This window comes from Panthera leo, chromosome B2 (assembly GCF_018350215.1).
Source record: "Panthera leo isolate Ple1 chromosome B2, P.leo_Ple1_pat1.1, whole genome shotgun sequence".
NCBI classification, from domain to species: domain Eukaryota; kingdom Metazoa; phylum Chordata; class Mammalia; order Carnivora; family Felidae; genus Panthera; species Panthera leo.
The window spans coordinates 75,172,761-75,187,361 of NC_056683.1; the positions used below are offsets into that span (position 1 = coordinate 75,172,761).

A 14,601-nucleotide genomic window follows, 5' to 3' on the forward strand; every position below is an offset into this window, starting at 1 on the left:
TTTGCCCTCAGTTTTACATCTGGTATTAAACCTTGAAATGTATCAGAAGTGGACCTATGTCTGACATATATTTGGTACCAGCAGAATGGACATTCACTCATTTACTCTTTCTTTCAGCAAATATTTATTGAGCACTGGTTATATGCAGCACTGTTTTAAGCATTAGAGATACAACCGTAAACAGAAAAGACAAAAATACCTCATCTTATAGATCTTGCTGTCTAGTGAGAGAGACAGGTAATAAATAAGTGACATAAACAAACCATGCCAGATGGTGATAGAAAAAAATAATAAATTAGAGAAAGGAGATGTTGGGTATGGAGGTGCAATTATATGTAGACCAGCCATGGAAGGCCTTATTGAGAAGGAGAAATTTGAGAAAATACCTGAAGGGAGTGAGAGGTTGAATTATAAGGTATCTGGGGAAGAGCATTCCAGAAAATTCTCCATAGCAAGAATGAAATGGAACATGCGAGGAACAACAAGGAGACCAGCATGGTGCCAGGGGAGTGATTAAGAGGCAGAGCAGCAAGAGAAGTCAGGCAACAGAGAAGAGGAAAGAGGTAGAAGAGCCTCTGATGTCATGCTAAGGACTTAGGCTTTTTCTGAGGTGCAATTTGGAGAAGAGGAGTAGAATCTGTCTTAGGTTTTAATAAGAACACTCTGAAGCTGGGGAAGGAAGAGGATGAGACTGGAAGCAGAATGCCATTCAGGGGAGCTATTTCAATAGTCCAGCTGTTGATGGTGGCTGGGCCATGGTGGGGACAGTGGAGTGGTGAGAGGTGCATAAATTGTGGATATTTCTTAAAGATAGATCTGATAGGATTTGTCAATGGACTGGCCATAGAGCAAAATAAAAAGTGAAGAGCCAAGGTTGGTTTGAAGTTTTGTGATCTAATTGGCAGGATGAATTGCTGTTAATTGAGATGGAGAAGATGTGGGAGAAGTAGGAACATGAGGAGCTCAGCTTTGGACTTGTTAAATTGAGACCTGTCAGACATCCAATAGGAGATGGTGGGGGAGGTGCTATGAAGGTATGAATTTGAGAGTCACAGCATATAAATGGTACTCAAAGTTAAGAGGCTGGATGAATGAGTATAGATAGAAAACTGTAGAGGTATAAGGAATGAGCCCTGTGGCATGCTAACATTTGAAAGTTGGAGATGTTGGGAGGAAAATAGCAGAGGAGGCTAAATGGAACATACAGAAAGGTAGGAAGAAAACAGGGCAGGTGTGTTTCCTGAAAGCCAAATTAAGAAAGAGTTTCAAGAGGGGCGTCTGGGTGGCTCAGTCAGTCGGTAAGCGTCTGACTTCAGCTCAGGCTCAGGTCATGATCTCGTGATTTGTGAGTTCCGGCCCTGCGTCGGGCTCTGTGCTGACAGCTCAGAGACTAGAGCCTGCTTCGGATTCTGTGTTTCCCTCTCTCTCTGCTCCTCCCCCACTCACACTCTGTCTCTCTCTCACAAATAAATAAACATTTAAAAAAATTTTTAAAAAAGTTTCAAGTGGGGGGCACCTGGGTGTCTCAATTGGTTAAGCATCTAACTCTTGGTTTCAGTTTGGGTCATGATCTCATGGTTCGTGGGATCAAACCCCATATTGGGCTCTGTACTGATGGTGCAGAGCCTGCTTGGGATTCTGTCTCCCTCTCTCTCTGCCCCTCCCCACTTGCTCTCCATCTCTCAAAAGAAAAGAAGAGAAAAGAAAAGAAAGAAAGAGCTTCAAGGATGAGACGGTGGTTTGTGTCAAATGATGCTTCTAGGTCAAGTAAATTGAGGGCTATGATTTGACTGTTGGATTTATAACGTAGAAGTTATTGGCAATGATTTTAAAGCAGTCTTAGTGGAGTGGGTGGGAGTGAAAGGCTGATGGAATTGGTTCAAGAAAAAAAAATGAGAGGAGAAGAACTAGAAATCGTATGTACAGACAAATCTCTTAAGAATTTTGCTATAAAGGGAAGGAGAGAAATAGGACATTTAGGAAGGCCCTGGATAGGTAAGACAGAAACAAAGCCTATGAGTCAGTAGGCTCCTAGGACCCATTTAAGCAGACCATTTGAGCTGTTGTGTTGAGCAACAACTGAAGGAGCATCCTCTTATTCTGAGCCATCAGTGGAGGCCATATTGCATGCTTTTTTTCAATGCCACCTTGCAGATAATGCCAGCCACGTGCATGGATGAGTTAGCAAGAAGCCAGGTCATCAAGATGAGAAGCAGAGCTAGAGTTTGTGAATGCTTAGGCCACAACTTGTCACTGGGAGCACAAAGCAAGTTGTGGAACACCACTGTGGACTCTTTTCCAGGAATTCCCAACAGAAAATTGACCCTAATGCATTAAAGCCAGAAGCAGTGTGAGGACAGTGCTGGCTCTCATATCCTGAACCCTCTCTTTCAAGTTAAGTATGAATCCTTGTTTTTCATACAACCATGAGTTGGAAAGGTCACAGTTTATTCTTAGGTGGTAGGAGGAGGGTATTGGGATGGGGTAGTTGTTCTAGTCCTACCCGGGAGTAGAAAAGAGAATCATGGAGAAAAATGATCACACCAGTGAAAAACATGTCATCATCAGCCTTCAGCTCTGTTTCATTCCATTCATTAATGGTCAGGTTGAAGGAAGTTATTTTATTATGACGCATTCCATTTAGAATTTCCCTTGGCAATTTTCTCTACCCTTTTACTGTAATGATCTCTAAATAGTTCTGGTTCTAGACAGGACAAAAGTGACTGCTAGGCTCTGTTGAAAACACCTTTGGAAGGTTTCTCTTGGCTTCTTTAACCAACTGGCTGCATTGGAGCTTTACTCTATATAAACCTTTATTTTGAGTCCTTTTTAGGAAAGGGTGCTTTGGAGAAGGCCAGAGGCTCTGTTTTCCCTGCCATGCCCATGCCCATGAAACTTGGCATATAAATAAAACTGTAAGAGAGTTTGGATATTCCTAGAATGATATGGGGATCTCTGATGTCCTCTGAAAGGGGGTTCAGGGTAAGAAAGTACCATAGGGTCAAGTCATGTGACAGAGAACAAGGTAAAGGAAAATTAATGGGAATAATTAGAGGAAGCAAAATTCCATTTGAAGGGGAATGTGAATAAACAGAACCATTTTAAGCATATTGTGATAGGAAATGTAGATGGCATGTTACTAAGGAAGTGTTTGGAAATGCTGTTGGATCACTAGGATTCTCAATTTCCAGCCACAGCCCTGCTCCTCCCTAGTCTGCTCCCTCAGGACTTCAAGGGAGGGCCATGACCTTCTCACGTCCCACATTATTGCTGCTTTTTGATCAACTCACTGGGGCACTAGAAGGGCAGAGAGAAGGAACTAGGCTGGGTTGAAGGCACTCCTCCTCCACCTCTGCCCACCCTGGACTAGAGAAGTGAAGTACTTACTGATGGGGATCCAGCCATTGTTTCCAATGTGAAAGCTGTCCTAATGAGAACACCTTCCAATGTGAATCAGCATGACTAGGTTAAACTCTTAACTGAGAATTTCAACATAACTCTGGTGTGACATTTTAGAATTTGCCTTTGGTATCCAGGCAATTGATGAGGTACAGCATGCTGAACTGTCATTACCTGTACGGTGGTGCTTCATAGGCTGTGCCCCCACAATTGATACATTATTGTTGCATTTGGTTGTACTTGCATACATGTATTTTTTGGTACTTGTCCTTTTGTCTTTTTTAGACTTCATTTCCACTATATTATAAGGCAAAGTCTACAATTTCTATTTCTTTGGCACTCTTAATTCAAGGAAAGATTATATTAGTTTTGTATCCAGAGTGTTGAATAAACATTGTTGAACAAAAGTTAACCTCTCAGCAATCCTATACATGGAATGAAATATGAATTATTCAGAGTAAATTGCTAATCTGATTTCTTCACTTTAGAAAAAGGGTTATACACACATAATTTAATTAGTTTTTTTTAATGTTTATTTATTTTTGAGAGAGAGAGAGAGAGAGAGAGAGAGAGAGACAGAGCTCGAGAGGGGAAGGGCCAGAGAAAGAGGGACACACAGAATCTGAAGCAGGCTCCAGGCTCTGAGCTGTCAGCACAGAGCCCAATGTGGGGCTCAAACTCACGAACTGCGAGATCATGACCTGAGCCGAAGTCAGACGCTTAACTGACTGAGCCACCCAGGCGCCCCCACATAATTTAATTAGAATGATGGTTTACATTTAAACACATTTAATGTATAAGTGCCAACCATTTATTTAAAAATTTTTTTGTTTATTTTTGAGAGAGACAGACAGACAGAGTGCGAGCAGTGGAGGGGCAGAGAGAGAAGGTGACACAGAATCCAAAGCAGGCTCCAGGCTCTGATTGTCAGCACAGAGCCCAACGTGGGACTCAAACTCACAGACTGTGAGATCATGACCTGCACCAAAATCAGACGCTTAACCCACTGAGCCACTCAGGCACCCCCCTCAATCATTTATTTAAAAAAATATTTCTAAGCATCCTTACCATAATCTCACGTAGGTAAACTTCTTAGAATAGATCAGAAAATGAAAAATAACTTAACTCTGGTGCTTCCCCCAGATTTGAGACTCTATTATGTGTATGTCGGTTTGTGTAGACAATCCAGTCTTATCCTTGTTCCAAAGATACTTGTGACTATTACCCAAGATAGGATCAAGCAAGGGCCCACTGTATAGAAGCACAAATGTCACAGGGTTCAAAGGAGGGAGAAAACACATCAGTTAGGGAAGTTAGTCCAGACTTTGTGAAGGGGATGATGTAAGGAATGGGCCTTAAAGGATGGATACACTTTCATTAGCTCTATGTTGGGGAAAGTTGCTCCAGCCAAGTGATGGTAAGAGCTCCTGAAAAGGTGTGTGTCTTCAGAAGTTATGGCTAAGAGTCAAGGTAAATACAGGGACACAATGTTCCCTAGTCTAATTGGAAACATGGGGATTTAAAGTAGGGGTAAATGAAAAAATTGATGATAATTTTAACAATAATAGCTGACAAATATGGGGTACCTTTTTCTCAGATGTCAGATACCATATAAAGTGCTCTATACATGGAATCTCTTTTAATTTGGAAAAGGTCAGATCCATTTTTGCCAAAGAGTTTTTTATAAAAGGGAAATATTATCAGAGCTGTCGTAAAGTAGATTCTTACAGAGATGAGGCAGAAGGAAAGGTAGAAGACAGGGAGAGCAATTGGGAGGCAATTCGTATGTTCTCCTCAAGAAGTAATAAGGACTTGAATTATTCCAACATGAATGTAAGTGAAAATACACAATGGGTTGGTTTGAATCAGAATTAATTTTAAATTTCATATTGCAGTCTCTGCTAAAAACAATATTTTCTAACTCAGGACACTTTAGTGGAATCATAAGGACCTAGATGGTTTACCTTCTGGCCTGGATTCCTTCACTAAGATATGGAAACCAAGAGTCAGTAAGGCCAAAGTCTCTTAGTGTTATCTGAGACAGAAACCCAGGGGCATGTGGACTCTTCCCTCTCCCTCATTCTCTGTATCTTATTTGTCCCCATTTGACTAATGGGTCAAGATTGTCTTATCAGATTGTTGACTTCCTCTCTTATTTCATGTACCAGAAAGCTCAGTTTCCTCAAATGGTCAAGTTTTAAGCTGCTGTGAAATACTAATCCCAGTATTAACTGTTTACAGATTCCATTGTGATTGGATTTTGGGTTGGTCTTGCTGTCTTCGTGATTTTCATGTTTTTTGTGCTGACTTTGCTGACCAAGACGGGAGCTCCACACCAAGAGTAAGTTTGGGCCATTCCTAAATGTCACTAAGCCCCATGGGGAACTAAATAGATGGATGTGATATCTGGGGCTGGGGTTGCTTCCAGTGGTGGAAAAAGAGGCTAGTTGTGGATTTGCTGCCTGAACTCAGTTGCCTTTGGGTGAGACCCATCTTCCTCCTGGCACTTTGCCTCCTGCCTCTGCGGTTTTCAAGTGGACCCTTGTGAACCTAAGTTTCATGGTCCTTTCTTAAAGCCTTAAAGCTGCTTCCAGGCCTGATTTTTATTTTGAAATATTTACTAATTAGGATGTATTTTCTCCTTACTCCCAAAAGAATTTAGATGTCTCGCGAGACCAAAAACAGTGAAAAAGAAAGAAAGAAAGAAAGAAAGAAAGAAAGAAAGAAAGAAAGAAAACAGCAAAATGAGATGAAAACCCGTTTTAAAAGCGTATCATGGAGCACAGAAATAGTTATTACGGGGTACTTAAATGAATTAATTATTGACAATAAACAGAGTTCAACACTGAGCTTCCTTGAAACTAGGATAAAAAGAGAAACCCTAAGGATTATGTAATTCTCATGGCAGGATAAAGAACATTTGAGTTGGGCTTTGGATTTATGGGGGAAATTATGACACGGTGGTTAAAGAACACTGAGTAACATCAGAAGGTATTTTCTCAGTTATAGATTGCAAAAAACTCAGAAATGTTTTAGAGGATTTTTGTTGTCCCAACTCTTCAAACAAAAGGAAAAATAACATGTTGAATCCCTTTTTAGTTAGTCCCAGCCAGCAGAAATAGCACACTCAAATTAGGTAATTAGATGTGCTTTTGATGAAGGGACTATCCACAGGTTGTGGCCAGATGGGAGGATAACCCTACAGGATATTACAGGACCTCCAGGCTAGCAACACTGAGGAGTAGTTTCCACCCTAGATCTGAAGGGGACCCAGGAGTCCTGTGGCCAAAAGGAGCCGTGACTTTGAGTTGAGGGACACAACTAGCCCATGTGACCTCTCAGGGAGGGAGCCTCAAATTAAGTACCAAGACCCTATTTTCCTCTCTCCTTCCCACCTCGCACCAGATCTCTATTGGATGATCACAGTAGCACAACCAGCAGCCAGTCTCCATCAGAGGTCAGCTTTCTAGGGCACAGAGCACAGAGCAGCATGGGGAATGATGGAGAGCCACCTGGGAGAATAAATCGAAGAAATTTGGCGCAAGTCTGAACATTTCACATTTGGTAGCTCACTTCATCCTCATAGCCTGGTAACAGGATTCTCATTGTTCTATTTCGTTACACGCTCTCCAGCGTCTGTTCACTCTTCCGCCTGCACTTGCACTGTAACAAATGCCTGGCTAGAGAGAACAGTTCTGCCCTTCACTTAGCTATTTCCAGACATTAAGGTGTAGAAAAAAATTAAACAGTTTTTAAATGAAAGGAAAATACCATTTTATTGAAGCATATGGAGACATATGGTTGAAAATCTCTTTAACAACCATTAAAAAGCCACTAAAAAGACATGGACCTTTGGGGTGCTAGGGTGGCTCAGTTGGTTAAGAGTCTGATTCTTGATCTTAGCTTGGATCTTGATCTCAGGGTCGTGAGTTCAGGCTCCATGTTGGGCTCTGTGTTGGGCATGAAGCCTACTTAAAAAAATTAAATAAAAAGACCTGGATCTTTGCTTTCTTCCATGTCCTTATAAAAATCTGTACATGCCTTTGCTTCTATTATATTGGTCCAAGGAATTTGAAGATATAGTGCAGGTTGCAACAGTAGTAAGAAAAGCTGAGGATTAATTCAGATTAGGGAACATCTCATAGAGTGGTCAGGGAATAACAACGCTATTATCTTCCTTTTCTTCAGAGGGACAGATAGATTTTTGAAGGACTATTGGGATGTGTTTGTTTAATATAGGATGCAGGTGATCTTTATGGTTGAGAACACCCTAACCCTGAATAAAACGTGACTTCATGTAATGATTAATTTTATGTGTCAAGGCCATGATACCTAGATATTTGGTCAAATGTTATTCTAAGTGGTGTGTGTTTAATGAGATAACATTTTATCCCATTTTTTTAAATGAGTTAACATTTAAGTCCATAAACTCTGAGCAAAGCAGATCATCCTCCATAAAATTAGTGGCTTCATCGAATCATTGGAAGGCCTTCCTTGAAAGAGAATGACCTCCTTCAAGCAGAAAGAAATTCTGGCAGAAGGCTGCCTTCTGACTCAAACTGTTACTTCCCTGGGGCTCCAGCCTGTCAGCCTACCCTTCACATTTTAGACTTGCTAAAGTCACAGTCACATGAACCACAGTCACATGAACAATTCCTTAAAATAAATCGGTCTCTCTCTCAGTAGTTGGATCAGCAGACAGACAGAATACATCTCTCTCTCTCTCAGTAGTTAGCCACACACACACACACACACACACACACACACACACATGCACGCACCTGTTGTTTTTCTTTCTTTGGAGTCCTGGCTGATACACTTCCTTAATATGTCGTGGTGACCCTGGGTAGCTGAGACTTGGATTTCCAATCTTTCAGTTGGCAGTTCAGTCCTATTGCTACATGGTTTTTCTTTTGATGGTGGTTCTGAATAATCTCAATCAAAGAACAAGGGTCATTGTAACTCTATGCTTTTAATGAGGTTAAGGAGAAAGTCTAACCTACTTTTCCTTTAATAAAATAATGGATCAGCCCTCAGGGCCACATTTGAAATGCTTTTTTGAGTCTGAGGTAGTATAATATCTGGCATTTGGTTGCAGTATATCATAATAGAAAACTGAAAGAAGCAGACATGGGGCAAAAATCTCTAAATTGATCAGTTAAAAAGGCTTTTAGATCTTAGTAATTTTGACGTTTATCTGGCAGAAATCTTCTCTAAAGGAGACATTGTTTTTTCCACCCAGTCAACTTTAATATAAAACAACCAATTTAAGCTTGCCTGTGTGATAATTAGGCATGGAGGAAAGAATGATAAATCATTGAAAATAATAAGAGCTTTTTTTTTTTTTAATGTTTACCATATGCTGGGGTCTACTAATCACTTTATATGTATAATTTCACTAAGTCCTCACAGGAAGATGAAGTAAATCCTGTAAGTGTTCCAACTGTACAGATGAGAGAAATGGATCATTTGTCTGAGGTCTCACAGGTAAAAACAACTCTTGGCCCTGGCCTCAAACTAAAGCCTCTTTGACTCTGAAGCTCCTGTTACTAACCACTACATTAAATGATCTCATATCTGTAATTTTTAATCTCTTCCTTCTATTGAACCAAAGATACTAGCAATCAGATTTGCTTTCTTCTAGCACATACTGGGCTATGCATGGGCCTTAGAGTCAAACAGTTCCAGATTTACCTACTGAGACTTTGCGCTGAATTCTTAACCTCTTTTTGCTTGAGGTTCCTCATTTGTACAAATAAAATAGTATCTGTCTCCTAGCATTATTGTAAAGATTAAATGAGCTAATGCCTATGGAACTTCTGGATTCACAGTGGTACTCAGTGACTCTTACTCCATCCCTGGGGTGCTGGTAGAGGTCCTGCTGAGAGCTGGGAGTCTAAGTGAATAGTAGGAGGCGGAAGAAAAAGAAACCCATCCTCCCATGGGACATCCAGGCCCTAAGCATTCACGTTTTATTTGCACTTGCCAATATTCCACTCCAGCCTCACTTTGAGTATGTCTCTCAAACAGTGAGATGATTTTAGAAAGGAGACTAAGTAGAGAATCTTGGTGTTGGGTTGGAAGGACTGACATGTCTGAATTCTGACTGCTTTATATAGCAGGCTCTCTGGATAATTGGTCACAGAGAACAGTCATTTCCTCAAGTAGGTATCAGGCAGCATCCTTTTGGAATATGACTCTGTCACTCTGGGTAAGATACCTGATCTTATCCAAAGGATACAAAAATGCTGATTTGAAAGGGCACATTCACTCCAATGTTTATAGCAGCCTGTCAACAATAGCCAACTTAGGGTAAGAACCCACATGTCCATCAACTGATGAATGAATAAAGAAGATGTGGTGTATATATGTATTGGAATACTACGTGGCAATCAAAAAGAATGACATCTTGCCATTTGCAACAACATGGATGGAACTAGAGTGTATTATGCTAAGTGAAATAAGTCAGTCAGAGGAAGACAAATGTCATGTGATTTCACTCATATGTGGGATTTAAGAAACAAAACAGATGAACATAGGGGAAGGAAAGGAAAAATAAAATAAGATAAAAACAGAGAGGGAGGCAAACCATAAGAGACTCTTAAATACAGAGAACAAACTGAGGGCTGCTGGAGGGGATGTGGGTGGGGGCATGGGCTAAATGGATGATGGACATTAAGGAAGGCACAGGATGTTATATGTGAGTGTTGAATCACTAAATTCTACTCCTGAAACCAATACTACACTGTATGTTAACCAACTTGAATCTAAATAAAAAACAACAAGAACAAGAACGACAGCAACAAAGGTACCTGATCAAGTCTGCGAGCTCATAATGTACTAGTGCTGAGTCTACTGCTTAATTCTATCTTTTTCTCCGTGGAGGTGTTTCAGGGAAGGATCTCATTATTGCTGACACATGCAAAGAATATGTGCCTCTGTGAAAGTAGAGAGACACAAAGACGGCAGATACCACAACCCGCGGCTCTACTCCTTGTGCCATGCCCACAACAGACATCACTAATCGGCGGTGCTATCTACCTGCATAGCCAAGACTTAACCTCAGAATTGTTTTCAAAACACTATTTTAGGCATCCAACAGGAATTGATCACAAGTTAGCCGAGAGAGTAGATGTAATTGCCATCCCTGGCTGGACCTTCACTTAACAATGTTCGACGGTAGGAGTTGAGATCCATTCACTACACTGAGCCAATGACATCACAATAAAATGGGCAAGTTTCTTCCCCCTGACGACTTCAAACTGGGATCATATTGGCCTAAGAACTTCAATTCTGGAGTCACTGACCTTTCAATGGCTTTTGTGAAGAGAGGGATCGTGTAATAACCAGATGAGTTTATGAGACAGTAACGAACAACTCCTCAAATCTTAGTATGACACAACACAAGTTTATTTCTTACTCAAGCTACATGTTTTCCGTGGGTGGACAGAAGCTTCTCCTCTTATGTCTGCACTGTCTCCAACACTCAGCCTTCTGGGTTACTGTAACGGGGAGAGCACCTGTGGAGATCTCACACCTGCCCTTCTGTTCTTCAGCCAGGAAGTGGCACACATCCCTTCCTCTCCCAGCTCATTGGCCAGAACTAGCCACACCCCCTGACTGCCCAGGCTGAGAAGGGTAATCTGTGTGCCCAGAAGAAGAGAACCAGATACTGGTGAACGCTAGTAAAGTATACTGCAGAGAGAAAAAGACTATTATAAAGCTGACATCACCTTTCCTAAAAGCTTTTAGGCCCAAGAAACAGCTTTAATGGGGATTATTTTCCTCCTGGAATATTCGCTATTGTGTGTGTAAGGAAAAAAACCCTCTTACCTGGATCCTTTATGGACAATGAAGATAAAAGAACCATTTCCCCCTGCTTTCTCAGCTAAGGAGCCATTTACTCTGGCTGTCTTGTGAAAGCATTATAGCCCCATTATCATAAATCTGCCAGAGAGAGAGCAACAGAAAAGCCTTGGATCACATTTTTATGTTGAATGTTTTGAACTTCCCCCCAAAAACTATCAAACTCCAGATATCATATGTCTCAAATACCCTCCTTTTGTAGCCTTGGCTAAGTGCATCTTGTCCGAGTGGGGATGTACTTTTAGGCCTGAGTGCAGAATTGCTCATGACCTTATAAAAATGGAAATTACATTTTACTTTGAGTTGCAATTTACCTGAATATGACACTCACTAAAGGATAGGTATAGTACATCTAAAAGCTAATAGCAAGAAATGTCAGTGCTTAAGGTTTCTGATAATGACCAAGGCCACAGGAACTAGCTGGCAAAGTGCAGACATAGTGAGTGGTTCCTGAAGAAGTGCTGACATTTTGAGAGGTCTACCACTATCAACAGGTAGAAAATATGACTATTTTATGTATCAGATTCAATTTATACCCCCCTTTTCCAGGAGTCACTTTTAATTTCCCATCAGTGAAGCCATGGCTTGCCCAGGACTGCACTGAGGGTTGTTCTAATGTAGTAAACTCTTCTTACCCCAGAGAGACTGACACCTTCCTGGTAAGTGAGAACTAGCAACTAAAGCCATCAAAGGCACTGCCACAAACAGACAGAAGGGTTGGGTTGCCACCTCTAGGCCTTGTTACATGACATGAAGCTTTTAGCACAGGCTATGGCTCCATAAATATTAGTGGTTATTATTATTTTCTCAGTAGTTGTGGTCACAGAGGTTTAACTCTTAGTAGGTCTTTGTTTAGCCTAACACATCTCTAAAGGACCACTGGAAATGACTTCTAGAAGTACAGGTGCCCACAGGCTGAACTGCCCACCACTTTTCGTGAGTAGGGTGGACCTGAAGACAATGGTGGACATACTAAGACTCAGCACACCAGCAGGCACTTCGTTTGCAAAACATTGTGATAAATCTGAAAAATTTCTGGAGGAATAACCCAGAGAATTACAGATGTTTTCCTTCTCCAAATGGAGGTGGGAGGGGTCTGTCCTCCTGACCTGATTTGTCTCTTGGGTCACAGAGGAAGGGTTCGAGAGGTCTACCACTATCAACAATGCTATACACTGGGGGTGGCTAAGCTTTTCATGGGAACCAGGGCTTTGGGCCACCAGCAGATACAGCTGTTCAGTGCGCTCATTGAGGGTCTAATGACTTCAAGGCCCTTTGGGAGATGCAAGGATGAACATAATCCAGCACCACAGTGCATAGGAAGAAACGGGCCATACACAAATAGTTCTGACACGAGGCAGGAAGGGATGCATCTTGTAAGAAAAGGTCAGTGAAATACAGCAGGAGCACAGAGAAGGGATAGATTCCTTCTCATTGCAAGATCAGACAGTCTCCCTAGAGGCAGTAACATTTGCATTGGACAGTGAAGAAGGTATTTGACTTTGACAGATAGAGAAGCATGGAAGGGCCCATCAGGAAGAAGGAACAGTACAAGCCTAAGAGAGGGACAGTCCTGAGTGCGTTTGGTGCCATGTGGCTGGGCCATAGGGTTAGCAAGAGGACTGGTGGGAGAGCACACCAGAATGACCAGCTGATGTAAGGGTGGGGGGTCTGAGCTATCAGGCAGAGAGTCTGGGGATTCAGTGAAGGTTTGTGAGCAGGGGAGTGTCATGGGAGTAATGACAATCAGTGCAGGTGCCAGAGGACTGCAAGTTAGAGGCTGTCTGTTCAGGTACAGAATATTCCACAGGTACAGAAAATACATGACACATCCCATGGTAAGAAGAAGAAAAAAAAAAACAGGAATAAGAACAGTCTGATCAGTCTTTTTATTCTGGCTGGGGGATTTCAGTAATGTTGCAACAAACAGATTAACTCCCAGTTGTATTTCTTTTATTTTTTATTTTTTTAAATTTTTATTTATTTTTGAGACAGAGCACAAGTGGGGGAGGGACAGAGAGAGAGGGAGACACAGAATCTGAAGCAGACTCCAGGCTCCAAGCTGTCAGCACAGAGCCCAGTGTGGGGCTCGAACTCACTAACCGCCAGATTATGACCTGAGCTGAAGTCAGACACTTAACCAACTGAGCCATCCAGGGGACCCCCGAATTGCATTTCTTTAAAAAAAATTTTTTTTAATGTTTTATTTATTTTTGAGAGAGACAGAGACAGAATGTGAGTGGGTTAGGGGCAGAGAGAGAGGGGGGCAGAGAGAGGGAAACACAGAATCTGAAGTAGGTTCCAGGCTCCAAGCTGTCAGCACAGAACCCGACATGGGGCTCGAACCCAAGAGCTGTGAGATCATGACCTCAGCTGAAATCAGATACTTAACCAACGGAGCCACCCAGGCGCCCCCCCCGCCCCCCTCCCCAGCCAATTGCATTTCTTAAAACAAGATGAAAATGAGGAATATAAGGTTTTTTTAAGTTTATTTATTTTGTGTGTGTGTGTGTGTGTGTGTGTGTGTGAGAGAGAGAGAGAGAGAGAGAGAGAGAGAGAGAGAGAGAGAGCGCACGCACACGAACAGGGGAAGGGCAGAGAAGGAGAGAGAATCCCAAGCAGGCTCTGTGTTGACTACGTAGGACTCAAACTCACAAACTGTGAGATCATGGCTTGAGCTGAAACCGGGAGTCAGACACTTACCTGACTGAGCCACTCTGGCATCCTGGGATACAAATTCTTAAAACAAATAAATGAAATAAATGATTACAAGGTTCAATTTCCTCTCAAAATAAACTCTTGTAATTTTTAAAAAGTTAGGATGACACAGGAGGCCTTCTCTTGAGCACAGTAGCTAGATCATCAATTTCATAATGACAAGATCTAGAATGTAACAAAAACAATTTAAAATGCTAAGATTATTGATGATTCTAAATTTTGTGGCAAACTGTCTTCATTTGTTCAGGCTGCTATAGCAGAGTATCATAGGATAGAAAGCTTGTAAATAATAGAAATCTATTTCCTACAGTTTTTGAAGGCTGAGAAGTTGAAGATCCAGGTGCTAGCAGATTTGGTAAACTTAGTAAATTTGGTAAATCATAGACTTGGTAAATCATAGATGGCAAACTTTTCACTGTGTCCTCATATGAAGGAGGGAGCAAGGGATCTTCCTGGGGCCTCTTTTATAAGGGCATATTCCCATTCATTAAGGTTAAGTATCCTTTTCCAAAGGCCCCACCTCCTAATACCATCTCAAGAGGGAGTAGATTTCAACACAGCAATTTTGGAGGGACACAGACATTCAACCTATAGCACAATATTCTTCAGTGTTCTCTC

At 41.6% G+C, this 14,601-nt stretch overlaps 1 protein-coding gene across 1 annotated transcript in view; it reads left to right on the top strand.

The window, feature by feature from the left end:
- MRAP2 (melanocortin 2 receptor accessory protein 2) overlaps positions 1-14,601 on the top strand; it is a 54,708-nt gene that overhangs the window by 30,072 nt on the left and 10,035 nt on the right. Inside the window, exon 3 of the mRNA XM_042937346.1 lies at positions 5,641-5,740. Within this exon, the coding sequence (XP_042793280.1) occupies positions 5,641-5,740 (100 nt within the window). The remainder of the gene's footprint in view (positions 1-5,640; positions 5,741-14,601) is intronic.